This window comes from Palaemon carinicauda, chromosome 8 (assembly GCF_036898095.1).
Source record: "Palaemon carinicauda isolate YSFRI2023 chromosome 8, ASM3689809v2, whole genome shotgun sequence".
Lineage (NCBI taxonomy): Eukaryota > Metazoa > Arthropoda > Malacostraca > Decapoda > Palaemonidae > Palaemon > Palaemon carinicauda.
Genome location: NC_090732.1, coordinates 111,729,976 through 111,753,524, shown reverse-complemented (window position 1 = coordinate 111,753,524; position 23,549 = coordinate 111,729,976). Strand labels below are relative to the sequence as shown.

The window sequence follows — 23,549 nt, the reverse complement described above, 5'->3', positions numbered from 1 at the left end:
CAATCGCTTACATCATGTGGGTTTGCATCTTTGGCGGCCATTTCACTCTCAGTCAACACTTCACTCTTATTGGGAGTATTTTGGTCACTCTTGGTATCTACCTTTGTAGAGTCCTTTTCAATAAGAAATACAAATAAATATTAAAAATCCAAATCTTCATGCTTCGAAAAATGAATTTCTTTCTTTTATTAAATTTACATTAATATTTGCTTTTGTCTCCTCAGTAAACCTACGAGACAAATCCAAAGTTGGTATGTCTGATCGAGGTGATACCCTCCAAATATATAAGGATGACGTGATACTTAAAATTTCCATATTTCCCTAACAGATACAAATAAAATTTTATACTAGTGATATTTGATAGAAACGAAGTTGTATTAGAAAGTAATCAACTAAAAGCTGTTGCCATGACAGACAACTTACAGTATACTTAGCACAAGAGGAAAAATTTGGGGTTGTCGCATGTAATCGAATGGACCTATCTCTTACAATATGAGAGCAGGCATCCGATGTAGAATATCTAAGACTACTTTTCTCGCTCCTGAGACACGATAGGGTAATTTGGGAGCGAAAGCGTGAGAAAAAAATATAGACCGCATAAAAGGAGAAAGGGAGAGAGAGAGAGAGAGAGAGAGAGAGAGAGAGAGAGAGAGAGAGAGAGAGAGAGAGAGAGCTAAATTAATGGATTTGAACTATAAAGCTCGGTGCCGGGCCTGTGATGCCCATGGATGGTTAAAACTATGGTTACACTGAGGTGAAAGTTAATATCTTGGACAGCAATATAGATAAAAAAAAAAGAACGGAATTAAAACAGGAGGACATAAAACCTTTAAATTGATGCCTGCAGTTCACTGCAGGGGGGGGGGGGGGGAGTATAATTTTCACGGTTTTACATCAAACCTGAAAGCGTTATTTGTACTGTGGTTGACTGAATCCCATTATTGTTTCAGAATTATATTCACTGCTTGACCATCCGGACTGTACAAACTCCTACTAATAGTCTATTATGTACTCTTCCAAATTGTAAAATTAATTTTAGGGCAAAGATTAAGTATGGAGATTATTTAACTTTACTAGGATTTTTTTATTTATTTATAGAGGCATTCAAGGAAAGTTCATTATTGTTATGCGAGACATTTATCAGACTCAAAGCTAAATATACCAATTTCATCACGTAAATAATATTTAGTGGGTTTCTGGTCTAATTAAAGCAGATTACCCAAAAATTAGAACCGCTAGGTGTTTTGTTCCCTTTTCCCATCTTTTAGTCGAGGTCTTTGTAAAATGAGAATTTACTTCTCTTGAAAGTGAACAATTCTCTCTACAGCTTACAGCTTCCTCGCGGATTTTCCCTTCTATTACGGTCCACAGTGAAATCTGTGTATGTTATCCTCTTCCAATACTTATTTTCATAAATCAAACCCCAGTCGATTCCTCGGAATGCACTTTCGTGTATTGGTCCCACAACAACATTACGCATTTGAGATTGGTTCCACAATATCCTTTGTAGTTCCTAATTACACACGGCATTTCGAGTTCACATTTCAGGTTTGTTCGAAGGAATTTTCAAAATGTCTATCGACAGACAAAACTAGAATCCTCTGTTGTATTTTCAACTGGAACCTTTCACTCTTATCTTATGGAATTTTAAAGAATTTGCTGTACAATTACTTTTCCTCCACCTCAACTCTGCAGTAATTTTCCCTACTATTACCTCACGATAATTACAATCTCTCTCTCTCTCTCTCTCTCTCTCTCTCTCTCTCTCTCTCTCTCTCTCTCTCTCTCTCTCTCTCTCATGGTAAATTCTATTCCCTTGAAAACTCCCCTTGGTTTCTACCGCATTTCTCATTCCGAAGTTGTATATTGTTTTTTTAATTCGACGTGTTTCCTGCTCACTATCAAAGTGGAAATGACTGGATAATAGTCAAAATAACCAACAAAAAAGGCGAGATTAAATTATAATTATAATACACAGATGATTAAATGGTCAAGTTCACTTGTATTAATTTTTTTTTTCCTGAGAGCCCAACCTTATAGAATGACCCTACCGATTTATAAGAAAATTGTAATTAAGATTCTGTCATTACTGATACGTTCCCTGATAACAAAACGCCCCAAAGGAAAAATGCGGTAAAATCGAGGGGATACAGAAATGGAATCCCTTGTTGCAAAGACTGGTGTGTATTTCAAGGTTTCCTTTTCCTTTTTTATGCAATCACCTTACGTCTCCATACTCAACACAACCCTCTATTTCCAGAAACAGGAGTGGAATCTCATTACGGAATACTGTATAGCTAATTGTGATTTCATGTGAACTTGCAGCTCCTATCTTGTTTTGGAGTGAAATCACAAAAATGACTGAAGACCAACAAAAGAAATTAAAAGAAACAAATTCTTAATATTGTATTTATCCAAAATGAATGCAACACAAATTTGATTTAGGACGACAAATCTTAATTACCAAGACAAAGCCATTTGCATGAATCATGAATTTTCATAAAATGCACAAAACTATTTACACACAAGATTCCGTAATTTGTATTATGGTGTAGGAATGGGTTAATTCTCAGGGTTATGTGGGTGGTACGAGCTGTACCAACCGTGTGTCACACAATTGTACATAATTCCTATTGTATATATTTTGCTTGTATCTGCGCTCTTCCCTCGCACTAAAAAGAACCTGAATGATCTTGTCTCCGGTTTTGCTCTGAACTTTGTCTGTCCTTCGAACATGCCATGTCCTGTTGCCTTGCCGTTTTATATATAAAGAAGAGTGTTCCTTAATATATAACTCAGTCGTTTCCAATCTGCCTTTGAGTTCACACTCCTCTCTCGGCTCCGTCACATTGGTGGGTGAAACACGGTTGGTACAGGTCACTCCGGGGTCACCAATGTGATGGAGCCGAGAGAGGAGTGTGAACTCAAAGGCAGATTGGAAACGACTGAGTTATATATTAAGGAACACTCTTCTTTATATACAAAACGGCAAGGCAACAGGACATGGCATGTTCGAGGGACAGACAAAGTTCAGAGCAAAACCGGAGACATGATCATTCAGGTTCTTTTTAGTGCGAGGGAAGAGCGCAGATACAAGCATAATATATACAATAGGAATTATGTACAATTGTGTGACACACGGTTGGTACAGAGCTAACGACTTGGATTTCATGGAAGGACGGGGTTAACAGCTGTTATTAGGGTTGTAAATGGTTGAACCACTTACAGTTAATAGTGAAGGAGACTTGAGAAGTGGATGACGTTAACAATATGGATTACAGGTGGTTGATAGGGTTAACAATGTGGATTTAGAGGGTGGATAAGGTTGACAATATGGATTTAGGGGGTGGATAGGGTTAACAATAGGGAATTTGGTGGTGAAAAGAGTTGGCAATATGGATTTCCAGTGTTAACAATATTGATTTAGGGTGTGGATAGGGTTAACAATATAGATTTTGGGTGTGGATAAGGTCAACAAGAGGGATTTTGGAGGTGGATTGGGTTAGCAATAAGGATATTGGGGATGGAGAGGGTTAGCAATGAGGATTTTGGGGGTGGATAAGGTTAACAATATGGATTTAGGGTGTGGGTAGGGTTAACAATATGGATTTTGGATGTGGATAGGGTTAACAATATGGATTTTGGATGTAGATAGGGTTAACAGTATGGATTTTGGGGGTGAATAAGGTTAACAATGGGGATTTTGGGGGTGGATAGGGTTAGCAATGGAGATATTGGGGGTGGATAGGGTTAAAAATGTAGATTTAGGGGGTGGATAGGGGTAATAATATGGATTTAGGGGTGGATAGGGTTAACAATATGGATTTTGGATGTGGGCAGGGTTAACAATACGGATTTTGGATGTGGGCAGGGTTAACAATACGGATTTTGGATGTGGGCAGGGTTAACAATACGGATTTTGGATGTGGGTAGGGTTAACAATATGGATTTTGGGTGTGAATAAGGTTAGCAATGGAGATTTTGGGAGTGGATAGGGTTAAAAATGTAGATTTAGGGGGTGAATAGGGGTAATAATATGGATTTAGGGGTGGATAGGGTTAGCAATATGGATTTTGGGTGTGGATAGCCTTAACAATAGGGATTTTGGTGGTGAAAAGGGGTTGGTAATGGGGATTTCCGGTGTGCATAGGGTTAACAATATTGATTTAGGGTCTGGATATGGTTAACAATATGGATTTCGTGTGTGGATATGGTTAACAAAAGGGATTTTGGTGGTGACCTGGGTTAATAATGAGGATTTTGGGGGTGGATAGGATTAACTGTACGGATTATGGGTGTGGATAGGGCTAGCAATGGGGATTTTTGGGATGGATACGGTTAACAAAACGGATTTTTTGTGTGGATAGGATTAATAATAGGACTTTTCGCGGTTAACAGGAAAACAATGGCAATTGTGGGTTTGGATAGGGCTAACAATGTAGATCTTGGGAGTGGATAGGGTTAAAAATTGGGATTTTGGTGTGGACAGGGGCAGTAAAGGTGAATTTCGGGGTGGAGAGTATTAACAATATGGATTTTAGGTGTGAATAGGGTTACCAATAGAGAATTTCGGGAAAAGCAGGGTCAGCAATGGGGATATGGGGTGTGTAAAGGGTTAACAATAGGGATTTTGGGGGTGGAAAGGGTTAGCATTAGGGATTTTGGGTGTGGATATGGTAAAGAGGGATTTTTTGGGGGGATATGGTTAACAATAGGAATTTTTTGGGGGATATGGTAAACAATAGGGATTTTTGGGGTAGGCAGGGTTAGCAATAGGGATTTTGGGGGCGGACAGGTTTAACAATAGGGATTTTGGGGGTGGACAGGATTAGCAATAGGGATTTTGGGGGTGGACAGGATTAGCAATAGGGATTTTGGGGGTGGACAGGTTTAGCAATAGGGATTTTGGGGGTGGACAGGTTTAGCAATAGGGATTTTGGGGGTGGACAGGTTTAGCAATAGGGATTTTGGGGGTGGACAGGGATTTTGGGGGTCGACAGGTTTAGCAATAGTGATTTTAGGGGTGGACAGGATTAGCGATAGGGATTTTGGTGGTGGGCAGGTTTAGCAATAGGGATTTTGGTGGTGGACAGGTTTAGCAATAGGGATTTTGGGGGTGGACAGGTTAAGCAATAGGGATTTTGGGGGTGGACAGGTTTAGCAATAGGGATTTTGTGGGTGGAAAGGTTTAGCAATAGGGATTTTGGTGGTTGACAGGTTTAGCGATAGGGATTTTGGGGGTGGACAGGTTTAGCAATAGGGATTTTGGGGGTGGACGGGACTAGCGATAGGGATTTTGGTGGTGGACAGGATTAGTGATAGGGATTTTGGTGGTGGACAGGATTAGTGATAGGGATTTTGGTGGTGGACAGGTTTAGCAATAGGGATTTTGGGGGTGGACAGGTTAAGCAATAGGGATTTTGGGGGTGGACAGGTTTAGCAATAGGGATTTTGGGGGTGGACAGGTTTAGCGATAGGGATTTTGGGGGTGGACGGGATTAGCGATAGGGATTTTGGTGGTGGACAGGATTAGTGATAGGGATTTTGGTGGTGGACAGGTTTAGCAATAGGGATTTTGGGGGTGGACAGGTTAAGCAATAGGGATTTTGGGGGTGGACATGTTTAGCAAAAGGGATTTTGGGGGTGGACAGGTTTAGCAATAGGGATTTTGGGGGTGGACAGGTTTAGCGATAGGGATTTTGGGGGTGGACGGGATTAGCGATAGGGATTTTGGGGGTGGACGGGATTAGCGATAGGGATTTTGGTGGTGGACGGGATTAGTGATAAAGATTTTGGTGGTGGACAGGATTAGTGATAGGGATTTTGGTGGTGGACAGGTTTAGCAATAGGGATTTTGGGGGTGGACAGGTTTAGCAATAGGGATTTTGGTGGTTGACAGGTTTAGCAATAGGGATTTTGGGGGTGGACAGGTTTAGCGATAGGGATTTTGGTGGTGGACAGGATTAGTGATAGGGATTTTGGTGGTGGACAGGTTTAGCAATAGGGATTTTGGTGGTGGACAGGATTAGTGATAGGGATTTTGGTGGTGGACAGGTTTAGCAATAAGGATTTTGGTGGTGGACAGGTTTAGCAATAGGGATTTTGGTGGTGGACAGGTTTAGCAATGGACATTTTGGGTGTGGATAGAGTTAACAATAGGGTTTTGATTGGGTGAATAGGATTAACAATAGGGATTTTGGGGGGTGGATATGGTCAGTAATAGGGATTTTGGGGATGGGTATGGATAACAATGGGGATTTGGGGGATGGATATGGATACCACTAGGAATTTTTGTGTAAGATAGGGAAAAAAAAAAGTTTTTTTTTTTTTTTTTTTTTTTTTTTGGGGGGGGGGGGGTAAATAGGGGTAACAATACGGGTTTTGCGGGTTGACAGAGTTAGCAATGGGAATTTTTGGGGTGGATAGGGTTATCAATAGGGATGCATATAACTGAAAACCAATATATACAGACTGCTACTGCTTTATGATTTAAGAGTTCATTTTTCCCACTTATGAGTAATCCTATCTACTTTTACTTATTCATTCTAAATATCTGATTGGAATATCATATTCAAATGTTATCGGTCAACTTTTTTAAAACTTAACTTTGATGAAAAAATATTTTTATTACAGAAGGAAATACAAAAAAGTCTCGTAACTAACAATTCAAATGGATTTCGGAAGTGGAAATTTTGATAATCTTTCTCATGTTAAAAAAATATAAATTGAACAAATTCAATAGGCTAAATCATGAGAATTCGTCGTTATATGTGTACTAAGGATTTATTAAAAACTAGAGTTATATTTCGATGAAGTTACGTCAGAATACTTTCGTACGATTTCACAACAATCCAGATACAATTGCCTTTCTTCTATCAATGCATCAAAACATCCCAAATCCCATGTTTAATCTTTGTATCAACTATCATGTAAATTTCCACACTAATTTTTCGTCCATTGTTTGAAGCTCTGTCGCCGTATTTCTCTGCATTAACAAGCCGGCTGACGCTAACATTGTCACAAAACTAAGAATTATACAATTCTGCCTTAAAAAACAGATTCTAGTCCAGAGTTCATTACACCCGGTTCTTCCGATAACATCAGGTGTTAGTACATCTGCAAAAACACATTTAATGATCTGTCAGATTCAAATCGAGGACAATGAAAATAGATTCAAAGGCAAAAGCCATCTGTTTACAAGAGAATTCAGAGTTTGCTTTCATCTATCGTTAATTAAAACTATTCGATAACCTGATACTGTCATTTTTGCACGAAAAAAACAACAACAAATCAACTTCACTTTGGGTGTAAAAATGCTCGCAATCAAATTAAAAAATCTCCTTTGATGTGGTGACATCACTGATAAGACGCACGCCTGCGCAGCAACATACTCACTTCATATCCTTTTACTGCATAGTCGGGGAATAACACAAAAGCAGATTCATAATATAAATTAACGGCATCATTAGCAAAACTGCAGACTATGACCTACGAGAATTCAACCGTTGATATACCGTTCAAGTTTTTCAACATACAGCATTAATAGTTTCTGCTCTCTCCAAGAAGAAGCCGATTGAAGACATCAGTTCATTGTTTCGAACATGTAGAAATTTCATATTCCCCCTCTCATCTCTCTGTATTAGTTTTTACTAAAAAACGTAAATAGAGGGAATATATTTTTTTCTTTCACCATCTAGACTCATTTCAAAGTAAAACATTTGGTTAAGCGATGGCTACTTTTGAACCCCATTTCCACTGCATACATTCAACAACGGCTGAAGTTTTCTTCCTTGCTATTCCCACAATTCCACCCTATTCATAACACAGCCATATTTAACATGCAACCAAACTCTTTTATGAAACCTTCCCTTTCAATCTGCTGTCATCTATGCAAATATCAGAAGAGCGGCCAACATAGTACTCTCTCTCCCTATTTCTTTACCGAGAATAATTCATATTTTCTTTCCTAGTGCGTTTCCATTAGTTCATAATTCTCATAACACTCCCTCCCTTGTTTATACTGAGTTTTAGGTTTGGCTTCAATACATGATTTCCATCTTTCTCATAATATACTGCTGCTTCTATAGGACCAAACAAATAATAATTTATTGTTTAATTCTGCTGGAAAAACTTGAAAATAAAAATTCGTTATCGCTTATGGACGGTATCGTCTGTCCAAAACTTTTGGATTGAATTAACAATTTTTATACTGTTTGATTCGGAATTCTTTGCCTATGTTATCCATCCTTGGCATTGGGGTAGGAAAGGCTATGCAACACTAGGGTTGTGATGCCGACTGGTGAACTCTAGACTGGGATTCGAGTCCTGCGCAAACTAGTTAGTTTCTTTGGTCGCTGCCACCTCACCATTCTTGTGAGCTAAGGATGGGGGTTTGGTGGAGCCTATGGGTCTATCTGCTGAGTTATTAGGAGCCATTGCCTGGTTCTCCTTAGTTCTTGCTTGGGTGGAGAGGGGGCTTGGGCGCTGATCATATGTATAAATGGCCAGTCTTTAGGATATTGTCCTGCTGGATAGGGCAATGTCACTTTCCCTTGCCTCTGCCATTCATGAGTAGCCTTTAACCCTTTATTGTTGACAATGAAAAAAACAATGAATGTCGGCTAAAACAGTAAAATCTTGAAACATATTTATCGGTTTATTTCATGAACAGCAAATTCTTGAGGAAATGTGTCAGTATGCTTTATAAACATTAAAATCAACTTCAGCAGCATTGAATACACAGGAATCCTTATTTAGATTACGCAACTCAGACAATTAGAAATACTTCTAAGCAAAACAAACTTCGGCCGGCTAATTTGGAAGAAAAAAAAAAACTGATGCAATCTTGGATTTCCAATTGTCCAATTATCCATATCTGACTAGTATGACGAAGATCAGTGTGTCAGATTTGATTCTTGTATCATCATTTGCATGATACATCTGTTACATTTTACACTACCAATTATAAATTTCTTCAAATGATCATTATAATCAAAATAGGTATCAAGGATTAATAGCAAACTTCCTTTATGGAATAAAATTTAACCACAAACTAACCCCTTTCTGATAATACCAAGGAGCATAAAAGGCGAGCTACCTCTTATCTGCAATCTTTGGTATAGACTTAACAGTTCCCTATTTACTTAAGGCAGATGGCTCTGTCACTTACTGTCAAAAAAAATAAAAAAGAAAACCCTTTCGTTGATATGTTTGATAGTAATCAGAGTAATAAGAAACTATCGTCCTCATTCCTGTTTTCCCGAGACTAAACTAACTAGTTTATAATATCAGTCCCGTAAAATCAAAACTCTCTTACAGGCATTTCCCTTTGTTTTTGAAAGGCAGCTGATTTCTTAGCTCCTGCGTTGTCTTATTTTTTTTTTGCAAATTAGCAAGAAGACGGTCTTTTTGCGCATGTTGGCGAATTGGTAATGCTACTCCATTGGATAAATGTGTTTGTGGTAGCTATAACTCTGCTGATTACTACTAAAGTTTCCGTAACTCGCATATCATCTCAAGCTTTTGAACGCCTTTTTGGCATAAAGTCTAAAAAGGTATGCTGCAGTTAATCATGTTTCCCCTAATTTGCAGTTAGCTTAGGCAATGGCCTCGGAGCATGTGATACCCTTCATACAATTCCAATGTTATGCATAAATCCCCTAATTGTGTTCAGGAACTTCGTATGATTAGCACTGATATTAGTGCTATCTTTGACCGTGTTAAATCATGACGCCCTTGTTTCAAAACAAACAGATGGGAATAGGTGGGCCTTTTCTTAACATCATTATTGAATTCTAAAGCAACAGACTGCAGAGAGTAGTTGATGATGGGCACTATAGTAACTAAAGGAATATAATATCTAGCGCTCCTCAGGGTAGTGTTCTCAGTCCATTACTTTTCATACTACTGTATATACGCATATGTGGTTTAGCCTAGAAAACAAGCTCGTTGCACATGTAGATGATGCTAATCTCTCTGCATCAATTACATCTACAGAGTGAGGACCAATGGGTAGATAATTCACTAACATACAGTAGATCTAGCTAAAAATAGCGCATGGTTCAAAATATGGGCATGAAGTTAACCCTGACGAAACTCAAAGTATGATAGTAAGCAAGTCTAGGATAGCGGCTCTTCAAAATCAAGCTCTTTGCATTGATAATGCTTCCTTAACTATGTAAAAATCCTTTAATATTCTAGATGTGATTCTTGATTACAAATATACTTTTGAGAAACACATTCGGTCTGTTTCTTCAATTTCACATAAGAATCGAGTTATTGAGCAAGTATCAAGATTTTGGGTGACCTGTCTATTCTTTGGAAATGTTTTTATTCATTCATTCTATCTTGTTTCGAGTATCCTTCGCCTGTCCGGTCTTCTGGAGCAGTCTCTCATGTTAATTTGTAGGATAGAAACTTACGGTCTATCAAATTTTTAATTCTTTTTCTGAATATTAAGCTTTCGCACCGTCGTTTAGTTAATTCTTTATGCATGTTACGTAAGATTTTCCATAATTCAGATCATCCATTGCTACACGACTTTACCAGACTTTTGTACCAACCGTGTTTCACACAACTGTACATAATTCCTTTTGTATATATTATGCTTGTATCTTCGCTCTTCCCTCGCACTAAAACGAACATGAAAATTCATGTCTGGTCTTTCCTCTGTAATATTGTCTGTCTTGTGAACTTGTTATGTCCTGTTGCCTTGAGGTTTTGTATATAAGGAGAGTGTTCTACAAAAATATAACTCAGTCGATTGCTTCCTGCCTTTGAGTTCACAACCCTCTCTCAGCTCCATCACATTGGTGACCCCGGAAATCGACTCGCTCCCACTGCCTTCCACCCCCACCTCCCTCGCCCCTCCATCGTTAGTACTAGGCGGACTCTACTACAGCAGTTGGCGCTGCGGCCGCCCCATTGAAACTTTCACCGTTCGCCAGGGGAGAAGCATTTGCTTGGTTTCAGCGCGCAGTAGTCCAGTTTCGCATCAACGGCGTGACTCGCTCAACCACCAAAGCGGATTATGTTCTCGCGGCCATACCCGAGGACACCTTCCCGGAAATATCCGACTGGCTTTGTGAACAAGGAGACACGCCAATAGTGTATGACGCCCTCAAAACATACCTTCTGCAGCAGTACTCGCCATCGCCAGCCGCCCGTGTAGCAAAGCTTTTTCAGCTCTCGCAACAACCGTTGGGGGACCAAAGGGCTTCGCTTGCCCTCAGGGAAATGACGAGTATCGCTCGCCTTCAACCTGCCGCAGACGGCTCTCCCTTTGGATACGCCGTTTACCCAGACCTATACGCGCTGCCATACCCGATGTTGATAGTTTACCCATAAAGGACTTGATGACCAAAGCCGACGCCCTTACGGACAGCCACTTCAAGACCTCCATCAAGACCTCCACCCCTGACGAAGAGGATGCCTATTCAACGTCAACTGAAGCTGACATGAATGCCGTAGGACATACACGCCCACACCGTGACGTGCCGAAGCAGAGACAAAGCCGCCCACCACCCACCAATCGCTCGCGCCCCAAAGAACGACTTCTACAGCCACTTGCTACCTCCCATCCGCCACAGTTTTGCTACTACCACTTCAGATTCGGGGCAACAGCGATGAAATGTGCCGAGGATTGTCAGTGGCCAAAAAACGTGTAAGTAGGCCATCGCTCGTGGCGGTGGCCTCCCGTGTTTCTAATCTTTTCTTTTTACGGATGCAGAAACGGGCGTGCGATTTTTGGTAGACACGGGTGCTTGTCGTAAGTTTCTCGTTGCTGATGTCACCATGCCAATCCTCGGTGCAGATTTCCTCTCTCATTTCCACCTTCTAGTCGATGTCGCCCACCGATGATTGGTCAACGCAGACTCGTACTTGTCGATACCTCTTCCATCCGCCCCCTCTAACCTCGCTCTCCACATTAGCGCACCCACGGATGCCTACGCCCACCTCCTCACGTCGTACCCGGAAGTTTTACGTCCAGAACTTCGCCAAACGCCCACGGTTCCTGCCAAGCACGGTATTTATCACCATATCAAGACGACGGGACCCCCAGTCTTCGCAAAATTCAGACGTCTGGCACCAGAACGATTGGCAGCCGCCAAACAGACGTTCGCCGAAATGGAGGAAATGGGCCCTTGCCAAAAGGCCTCCAGCCCATGGTCGTCACTCTTACACATCGTTCTGAAGAAAGACGGCTCCCTCCGTCCGTGTGGGAATTACAGGCACCTGAACATGCAAACAGAACCGGATCACTACCCCCTCCCAAACATTGCTAACGTGACCTCCTACCTGCACAAAGCAAAGGTTTTCTCTACTCTCGATCTCCTGAAGGGGTATTATCAGGTGCCTATGAACCCAGAAGACATCCCTATGACTGCCATCACCACTCCGTTTGGTAGATACACCTTCAATTACTCCTGTTTTGGCCTTCGTAATGCTGGGGCCACGTTTCAACATCTCATGGATGGCATCTTAGGGGACCTCCCTTTCTGTGTATGTTATGTGGACGACATACTTGTGTTCTCCTCCTCAAAAGAGGAACACCTCCGTCACCTGCGCATCGTGCTCGACCGCCTGCAACAAAACGGCCTTGTAGTCTGGTACGACAAGTGTACCTTTGGCGCCAACGAAGTATCGTTCTTAGGGCACCGCATCACTCCTGAAGGTGTCCACCCCCTCCCTGAGAAGGTAGCAGCCGTTCAGAACTTCCCCGTGCCCTCGACCGTCAAAGCTCTGCAGGAATTCTTGGGCATGATCAACTATTATCACCGTTTTCTGCCAGCCATTGCCGCCATTCTTGCTCCCCTCTACGCCTCCCTCAAGGGCAAGCCGAAGGACCTGAAGTGGGGTCCCCTTCAAGAAGAAGCCTTCTGCAATGCAAAGAAGGCCCTATCAACTGCTGCGGCTCTCCCTTTTCCTATCTCACACGCCCCTCTTCTTCTCTCCACCGATGCCAGCGACGTCGCTATTGGTGCAGTACTCGAGCAGGTGGTCAAAGGCTCGCTCCGCCCATTGGCCTTCTTCAGCAGAAAACTGTCCAAGGCAGAATCGGGTTATTCTACCTTCGATCGAAAATTGCTGGCGGTGCACTTGGCTGTCCGTCACTTTCGCCTTTTCTTAAAAGGTACGCCCTTCGTCATTCGCACAGACCACATGCCTCTGGTGCACGCCTTCACTCGACAGTCTGACGCCTGGTCCGCCCATCAACGCCGACATCTCTCCGCCGTGGCTGAATACAATTGTACCCTCCAATACGTCCCTGGGAAAATGAATCCCGTTGCTGATGCCCTGTCAAGAAACACGTTGGCTGCCGTTCAACTGGGATTGGATTACAACGCCCTGGCTGAAGCCCAACAACAGAATCCAGAGTACCAAGCTTGTAGGACATCCTGCACGTCCCTCCGTTGGGAAGACTTTCCCCTCGAAGACTCCAACACCACCCTCCTCTGTGACGTCAGTACTGGTAGACCGCGACCTTGGATTCCTGCTCCCATGCGCCGACAGGTGTTCGATTTCATCCACGGCCTTTCACATCCCTCGTGCCGTTCTACTGCACAGCTGCTGAAGGCAAAGTTCATTTGGCACGGCATTTCTAAGGATGCTAAGGATTGGGTCCGTGCCTGTACTTCTTGCCAAACTTCCAAAGTACATCAACACACGGATTCAGGAGTGGTCACCTTTCCTCAACCTCAGCGTCGTTTCGCCCACATTCACGTCGACGTTGTAGGCCCCCTACCCACATCACAAGGACATCGTTACCTGTTTACCGTCATCGACCGCTCCACTCGTTGGCCTGAAGCCATTCCCATGGAAACTGCAACGTCCGCCTCATGTACATCTGCCTTACTCTCTGGATGGATTTCAAGATTCGGTATCCCTGAGCATATTACTTCTGAGAGGGGAACCACTTTCACCTCTCAATTGTGGACGTCATTAGGGAATCTCCTGGGCATCACCCTACATCAGACAACGGCCTACAACCCCGCTGCCAATGCAATGATTGAACGTTTTCATCGCACCCTCAAAGCAGCTTTGATGTCCCGCTGCAAGGATTGCAACTGGTTTACTCAGCTTCCCTGGGTCCTCCTGGGACTAAGGACCACTCCTAAAGACGCCCTTGACGTCTCGGCAGCTGAAATGGTGTATGGCGACCCGTTGGTCGTCCCTGCTGAATTTTTTCCTTTTACAACCTCCTTTGACGATCTCCAGTGCATACGTCACGTCGTGGGAAAATTTACTCTGTGCCGCCAGACTTACAAGCCCCCAGCGAAGCATCACATACCAACGGACTTGCACTCTGCAACGCACGTCTTCCTGCGCAACGACACCAGCAAGCCACCACTAACGCCCCCTTACACGGGCCCTTTCCTTGTGATCCGACGCAGTCCGGAAGCATTCCTCCTAAACATTCGGGGCAAAGAAGACTGGGTCTCCATTGATCGTCTAAAACCTGCTTATCTTCTGCCAGATGACCCGCCTACAGTTCGCCTCTCTAGATCAGGGCGCCCAATTTAACATGTACAGTATGTCATTTTTAGGGGGGGAGCCATGTACCAACTGTGTTTCACACAATTGTACATAATTCCTTTTGTATATATTATGCTTGTATCTTCGCTCTTCCCTCGCACTAAAACGAACATGAAAATTCCTGTCTGGTTTTTCCTCTGTAATTTTGTCTGTCTTGTGAACTTATGTCCTGTTGCATTGAGGTTTTGTATATAAGGAGTGTTTTCTACAATAATATAACTCAGTCGATTGCTTCCTGTCTTTGAGTTCACAACCCTCTCTCGGCTCCGTCACACTTTACGTAGTACTTGGTTTGCTGCTAATCATGACAGCCATGCCTTTCCCATGATGGCACAATACTACACAGTATTCTAGAAGTTTTATCCCAATTGTAACCAGATTGTGGAAAGATTTTCCCAATCGGTCAGAAGTTAAAACTTTTTGTAAATGCTTTTCTGTTGAGCAGGTTGACAGTGTCATTGTATACTTCATATATGACTCACATATTGTAACGTTGTTGCTGATCTCAATCTATTTCATATTCTCTATTTATAACTTATATGGTTCATTTGCTAGTCCCTAATTTTATTTCCTCGCTGGACTACTTTCCCTGTTGGGGCCCATGGTCTTGTAGCATTCAACTTTTCCGGCCAGGGTTGTAGCTTGGCTTCTCTTGACAACAACAACAACAACAACAACAACAACAAAGATGATGATGATGATGATAATACTAATAATAATAACTATGGGATGGTTATTCAATAATATAAAATCGCATTCAAGTTAATAGTAGGCACTACAATACATATACTGTACATTAGTAAATCAAATTGTAACAGTCTAGGTCATTGAAAATATTTTATAATGTTAATCTGCCCATCTACGATACATAAAAAAATTGCAAATGTTCATAGGATGAAGAATGTCCATAATAACTGGTGGATAAAAAATCTTCACAGATGAAATTGACTTTATAGTGCCGTTAAAAAATATATGAAATTAAAGATGCAACCCTATGGAACTTACTCCCTCCTGTTTGCATTTCAAATGCTTACTTTAGGTATCTGAAGAATTCAGTCATCTTCAGAAACGGGAATTGTTGTAACAGGAAGCATCCTAAATTATGGTCAGAGAACAGGGAATTCCGATTGGAGGTGAACACGAAGCTAACTGGCATTATAACATTCAATACCTTACTAGAATATAATGGATTCAAACTTTTTCAGTATGTTGGGATTAATACCTCTGATTATATGTGCCATGCGTGAAACAATTATGAATCGAGAACTTCTGTAACAGTAATAACATGTTACCTAATAAAAGATAATTGTTTAGCGACATGTATATACATTTCTATCAGGCCAATATCAAGATTGTGGCAGTTTATAAAAAGCCCATATATATTGACGAGGGGGGTTATAACCCACCAGCATTACAATCCATCATCATCATTTATAATTATCCTTTACCTTGCATGAAAACACCAAATCCTTTACCTGGAATTTGTCCCAAAGTCCGACGGTCTAACTATTAATTCGTTAAGTTTGTTATAGTTTCCAGCACTTTCCCTTTGGAGTCGCTTTCATACTTCCGAGAATCTAACTAATATTCCAAGTTTATACTAACACTCGGATAAGAAAAGCTCGCATGTGTTTCAGAGAGAGAGAGAGAGAGAGAGAGAGAGAGAGAGAGAGAGAGAGAGAGAGAGAGAGAGAGAGAGAGAGAGAGAGAGAGCTGTCCTTTGTTTTATTACAAGAGAAAGTTTTATAGATTAAATTTTAGACCCAATTAATTCTTCACATTGAATTTTACGTAAAAATCCAGTGAATTAAGTCTAATCAAGGATGATAGTGATAAAGCTTTGATTCTCATTGAGAGTAAAATGAAGGAAAACGAATCGGACCCGAAAAAAAAAAACGAGCAAAGGTCATTGCATCACATTTAAAATATGCATACATTTATATCTATACAAAAGGGGATAAGTGAAATTTTGCTTATATTCCAGAGTTTAAGTAAAAAACAGTTACATTATGTTTTTTTTTATTCTTATTCAACCATACCCTGACTGAAATTATATAAAAACCTTAGGTTAACTTGACAATGTTAAGATTTCCAATGATAGAAAACAAGCGTCCGAACTAAAAACAGCAGACCATTATTACATACTTATCACAATAGTTGGATTTTAAGTGATCACAAAAAACAAGAAGGAAGATAAATTTCAAATGTGTTTAGGGGGATACTTACCTTACCTGCCTAAAATAGTATCAATAGCAGTAAAGAGAACCATACAAACATATTCGAAGATTATATTGCAATCAGCAAGCGAAAATAAATTTCATTTTAACGTTTTACAATGAATACCAAGTAAACAGAAGCATTAGTTTAATATCTGCAAAGGTCAATTACATTAACTAAATGAAAGAAAATACCGATATCCTCTCAAAACGTCAGCGTTTAAATCTAATAACCAAAAACAAGAAAGCTTGATTAGGTCAGATATCTTTACGAGAAAAAAAAATCGACCTATAACTTGGAATTTTTTTTTTCTTAAAGAGAAATAAAGCATTGGGTAACAATGATCTATCAAATCAAAGAAATTTTTCTACTATATCACGTTTACAGGAAATTTCTTGATATCACAAACAGTGATCAGCTATAAACTCCAGTTGACTTGAATTTAGTCATGGTTCAAGTTTGATAAAAAAAAAAGCCAATTTATAATACAATATCTACCGATAAATCATCGTACAATTAAGCACTGCCGAAGTGGAAATTGATAGTGTTTGGTAGGACGCACATGTCTTGAAAATTTCAACTGGCTATCGTTTCAAAAGTGATTAAACACACGACCTGGTAATCAAGATCTATAAATAATTTAAAAATTTCATGAATTTTTTAGGGAAAATTGTTATATACTAACAATTCTAATTACGATTAAGGAAACCACCCATCATAACTCTAGCATAATATTTAAAATTTACCTTGCCCTAGCAACGTAATTTTGTTAAAAAAAAAAAAAAAAAAAAAAAAAAAAAAAAAAAAAAAAAAAAAAAAAAAAAAAACATTTTTTGTAGTTTACCTTTGTCTGGTCATTCTGAGAATCTCGAGAACTAGCCGACCCTTGGGTTGGAGTTTCAGATTTGGGAGGAGGTTGAGGACTGTTGAACAAACCAGTCGTTTCATCGCGTGTCTCAACCATTCTCTTTTTACCTTTCTTGAGCCAGAAACGCGCTGATCCAAGAGAACTTAGATGACCTAGTAGGAAAAGAAGAAAATGGTATAAGCAATTTTATTAAAAAAAATAAAACGTTTATATTCTTTTGCTTTTAATTAATACCAAGAGATATATAAGAAAAAATATATAGATGACAAATAAAACAATACCCACTAATATATAAGGATATAAAATATATAAATTTACAATATATAATACAGAAACATCTATTATAGAATAAGTAAAAGCGAATACAAAATATGTAAATAGGAAATACAAAACATAGGAAACAGGAAATAAAAATAAATATATTTTGTAATTCAACATATGAATACATTATATGAAAAATAAAGTGCACATATAAAATCGATATCTATCTATCTATCTATCTATCTATCTATCTATCTATCTATCTATCTATCTATCTATCTATCTATCTATCTATATATATATATATATATATATATATATATATATATATATATATATATATATATATATATATATATATATATATATACACACAGTATACACACATATGATTATACACATTTGTATACTGTACATATAAACATTTATATACAAACACCATCAATGAATTAAGTAATAACAGAGGAAATATGTAAAAAAACGAAACATAAGAAATATGAAATAAATTAAAACAATAAATATATTCAATTTAATATACTGTAAAAATATATCATAAGGAAAATAAAATGTACTTATAAAATAGAATAATACATATATACACGATCTCTCTCTCTCTCTCTCTCTCTCTCTCTCTCTCTCTCTCTCTCTCTCTCTCTCTCTCTCTCTCATGTGAAATGCTGAAACCAGATCGCCAAGCTCCGGACCTCTCTCTCTCTCTCTCTCTCTCTCTCTCTCTCTCTCTCTCTCTCTCTCTCTCTCTCTCTCTCTCTCTCTCTCTCTCTCTCTCATTTACAATATATCTGGTCATGAAAATTCAATAGATAGGATGAAACAAGTGACAAGATTGTAAAACTATAGTCACTGCAGCAACTATTCTATTTTTTCTCTCTCTTTCTGTCCTGGCAAGACTCGGATACTTTGATAATTTTAATTGTAAAAGATGCAGAAAATGTTTTCCTTGCAGGTTATTTCGGTTAATTTTTCGATGTCGTAAAAGAGAGAATCCGCCGAGAAAAATTTCCTTTACCTGATACTTTCGGATGAAAATAAATGGCTGGAGAAACCTTCAATTTCAATGAACTTGAAGTCCTTTTATTCTTATATCAAATCTATCCCTCTCGGTAGAAAACCTTCAATAATATTATATGAGCATACGTAAATTATGTTAGGGAAGTGATCTAGTTAGAAAAATAATGAATGAAGAGAATATAAAAATATAAATGTTATATCAAATCACGTATTGAAGAATGTCACATAATGTAATATATCTATATATTAATACGATAGCGTGTGTGTTATTTATTGTCTCTCACGCTTTAAAGAAAACTGAAATAATTTCATGGTATACTCACAAATTCCCGCTTTAAAGTCAACGGAAATAATTTCATGGTATACTCTTACAAATTCACATTTGACTTTTGATTATTTAACCAAAGTGTACCAACCGTGTTTCACACAATTGTACATAATTCCTTTTGTATATATTATGCTTGTATCTTCGCTCCTCCCTCGCACTAAAACGAACATGAAAATTCCTGTCTGGTTTTTCCTCTGTGATATTGTCTGTCTTGTGAACTTATCATGTCCTGTTGCCTTGAGGTTTGTATATAAGGAGAGTGTTCCACAACAATATAACTCAGTCGTTTCCAATCTGCCTTTGATTTCACAACTCCTCTCTCGGCCCGTCACATTGGTGACCCCGGAAGTCGACTCGCTCCCACCGCCTTCCACCCCCACCCCCTCGCCCCTTCATCGTTGGTACTATGGCGGACTCTACAGCAGTTGGTGCTGCGGCCGCTCCATTCAAACTTTCATTGTTTGCCAGCGGAGAGGCGTTTGCTTGGTTTCAGCGCGCAGAAGTCCAGTTTTGTATCAGGGGCGTGACTCGGTCAACCACCAAAGCGGATTATGTTCTCGCGGCGATACCCGAGGACACCTTCCCAGAAATATCCGACTGGCTTTGTGAACAAAGACACACCCCAATAGCGTATGACGACCTCAAATCATACCTTCTGCAGCAGTACTCGCCGTTGCCAGCCGCCCGTATAGCAAAGCTTTTTCAGCTCTCGCAACAACCATTGGGGGACCAAAGGGCTTCGCTTGCCCTCAGGGAAATGACCAGTATCGCTCGCCTTCAACCTGCCGCAGACGGCTCTCCTCGTGAGGTGAACCTACTCCGTGCCCTTTGGATACGCCGTTTACCTGAACCTGTGCGCGCTGCCATACCCGATGTCGATAGTTTACCCATAAAGGACTTGATGACCAAAGCCGACGCCCCTATGGACAGCCACTTCAAGACCTCCATCAACGCCTCCACCCCTGACGACGAGGATGCCTATTCAACGTCAACCGAAGCTGACATGAATGCCGTAGGACATACACGCCTACCCCGTGACGTGCCGAAGCGGCGACAAAGCCGCCCACCACCCACCAATCGCTCGCGCCCCAACGAACGACTTCTACAGCCACTTACTACCTCGCATCCGCCGCAGTTTTGCTACTACCACTTCAGATTCGGGGCAACCGCAAAGAAATGTGCCACAGATTGTCAGTGGCCAAAAAACGTGTAAGTAGGCCATCGCTTGTGGCGGTGGCCTCCCATGTTTCTAATCTTTTCTTTTTACAGGATGCAGGAACGGGCGTGCGATTTTTGGTAGACACAGGTGCTTGTCGTTCTCTTTTGCCAAGGAAACTCTTCAAGGCACAACGTAGTCTGTCTACATCTGCCGACGTCCGCTTGTTACCTGCCAACGGATCTGCGATACCCACCTACGGTTACGAGAGCCTCACATTATCGTTCGGAAACGGTAAATTTAATTGGAAGTTTCTCGTTGCTGACGTCACAATGCCAATCCTCGGCGCGGATTTCCTCTCTCATTTCCACCTTCTGGTCGATGTCGCCCACCGACGATTGGTCAACGCAGACTCGTACTTGTCGACACCTCTTCAACCCGCCCCTCTAACCTCGCTCTCCACATCAGCGCACCCACGGATGCCTACGCCCACCTCCTCACGTCGTACCCGGAAGTTTTACGTCCAGAACTTCGCCAAACGCCCACGGTTCCTGCCAAGCACGGTATTTATCACCATATCAAGACGACGGGACCCCCAGTCTTCGCAAAATTCAGACGTCTGGCACCAGAACGATTGGCAGCCGCCAAACAGACTTTCGCCGAAATGGAGAAAATGGGCCTTTGCCAAAAGGCCTCCAGCCCATGGTCGTCACCCTTACACATCGTTCTGAAGAAAGACGGCTCCCTCCGTCCGTGCGGGGATTACAGGCGCCTGAACATGCAAACAGAACCGGATCACTACCCCCTCCCAAACATTGCCGATGTAACCTCCTACCTGCACAAAGCAAAGGTTTTCTCTACGCTCGACCTCCTGAAGGGGTATTATCAGGTGTTTATGAACCCAGAAGACATCCCCAAGACCGCCATCACCACTCCGTTTGGCACATACACCTTCAATTACTCCTGTTTTGGCCTTCGTAATGCTGGGGCAACGTTTCAACGTCTCATGAATGGCATCTTAGGGGACCTCCCTTTCTGTGTATGTTATGTGGACGACATATTTGTGTCCTCCTCCTCAAAAGAGGAACACCTCCGTCACCTGCGCATCGTGCTCGACCGCCTGCAACAAAACGGCCTTGTGGTCCGGTACGACAAGTGTACCTTTGGCGCCAACGAAGTGTCGATCTTAGGGCACCGTATCACTCCTGAAGGAGTCCATCCCCTCCCTGAGAAGGTAGCAGACGTTCAGAATTTCCCCACGCCCTCGACCGTCAAAGCTCTGCAGGAATTCTTGGGCATGATCAACTATTATCACCGTTCTCTGCCAGCCATTGCCGCCACTCTTGCTCCCCTCTACGCCTCCCTCAAGGGCAAGCCGAAGGACCTGAAGTGGGGTCCCCTTGAAGAAGCAGCCTTCTGCAATGCAAAGAAGGCCCTATCAACCGCTGCGGCTCTCACTTTTCCTATCCCACACGCCCCTCTCCTTCTCTCCACCGATGCCAGCGACGTCGCTATTGGTGCAGTACTCGAGCAGGTGGTCAAAGGCTCGCCCCACCCATTGGCCTTCTTCAGCAGAAAACTGTCCAAGGCAGAATCGGGTTATTCTACCTTCGATCGAGAATTGCTGGCGGTGCACTTGGCTGTCCGTCATTTTCGCCATTTTTTAAAAGGTAAGCCCTTCGTCATTCGCACAGACCACATGCCTCTGGTGCACGCCTTCACTCGACAGTCTGACGCCTGGTCCGCCCGTCAACGCCGACATCTCTCCGCCGTGGCTGAATACAATTGCACCCTCCAATACGTCCCTGGGAAAATGAATCCCGTTGCCGATGCCCTGTCAAGAAACACGTTGGCTGCCGTTCAACTGGGATTGGATTACAACGCCCTGGCTGAAGCCCAACGACAGAATCCAGAGTACCAAGCTTGTAGGACATCCTGCACGTCCCTCCGTTGGGAAGACTTTCCCCTCGAAGACTCCAACACCACCCTCCTCTGTGACGTCAGTACTGGTAGACCGCGACCTTGGATTCCTGCTCCCATGCGCCGACAGGTGTTCGATTTCATCCACGGCCTTTCACATCCCTCGTGCCGTTCTACTGCACAGCTGCTGAAGGCAAAGTTCATTTGGCACGGCATTTCTAAGGATGCTAAGGATTGGGTCCGTGCCTGTACTTCTTGCCAAACTTCCAAAGTACATCAACACACGGATTCAGGAGTGGTCACCTTTCCTCAACCTCAGCGTCGTTTCGCCCACATTCACGTCGACGTTGTAGGCCCCCTACCCACATCACAAGGACATCGTTACCTGTTTACCGTCATCGACCGCTCCACTCGTTGGCCTGAAGCCATTCCCATGGAAACTGCAACGTCCGCCTCATGTACATCTGCCTTACTCTCTGGATGGATTTCAAGATTCGGTATCCCTGAGCATATTACTTCTGACAGGGGAACCACTTTCACCTCTCAATTATGGACGTCATTAGCGAATCTCCTGGGCATCACCCTACATCAGACAACGGCCTACAACCCCGCTGCCAATGCAATGGTTGAACGTTTTCATCGCACCCTCAAAGCAGCTTTGATGTCCCTCTGCAAGGATTGCAACTGGTTTACTCAGATTCCCTGGGTCCTCCTTGGACTAAGGACCACTCTTAAAGACGCCCTCGACGTCTCGGCAGCCGAAATGGTGTATGGCGACCCGTTGGTCGTCCCTGCCGAGTTTTTTCCTTCTACAACCTCCTCCGACGATCTCCAGCGCATACGCCACGTCGTGGGAAAAATTACTCCGTGCCGCCAGACTTACAAGCCCCCAGCGAAGCATCACATACCAAAGGACTTGCACTCTGCAACGCACGTCTTCCTGCGCAACGACACCAGCAAGCCACCGTTAACGCCCCCTTACACGGGACCTTTCCTTGTGATCCGACGCAGTCCGGAAGCATTCCTCCTAAACATTCGGGGCAAAGAAGACTGGGTCTCCATTGATCGTCTAAAACCTGCTTATCTTCTGCCAGATGACCCGCCTACAGTTCGCCTCTCTAGATCAGGGCGCCCTATTTAACATGTACAGTATGTCATTTTTGGGGGGGGGAGCCATGTACCAACCGTGTTTCACACAATTGTACATAATTCCTTTTATATATATTATGCTTGCA

At 42.0% G+C, this 23,549-nt stretch overlaps 1 protein-coding gene across 4 annotated transcripts in view; it reads right to left on the bottom strand.

Moving 5' to 3' along the window:
* LOC137645834 (alpha-tocopherol transfer protein-like) overlaps positions 1 to 23,549 on the bottom strand; it is a 532,510-nt gene that overhangs the window by 20,793 nt on the left and 488,168 nt on the right. For all 4 annotated transcript variants that reach the window (XM_068378812.1, XM_068378813.1, XM_068378810.1 and 1 more), the window contains 2 exons: positions 17,597 to 17,772; positions 1 to 113 (listed from right to left, as the gene is read on the bottom strand). The exon at positions 1 to 113 is cut by the window's left edge and continues 192 nt beyond it. In XM_068378812.1, the coding sequence (XP_068234913.1) occupies positions 1 to 113; positions 17,597 to 17,716 (233 nt within the window). In that variant the 5' untranslated portion in view covers positions 17,717 to 17,772. The remainder of the gene's footprint in view (positions 114 to 17,596; positions 17,773 to 23,549) is intronic.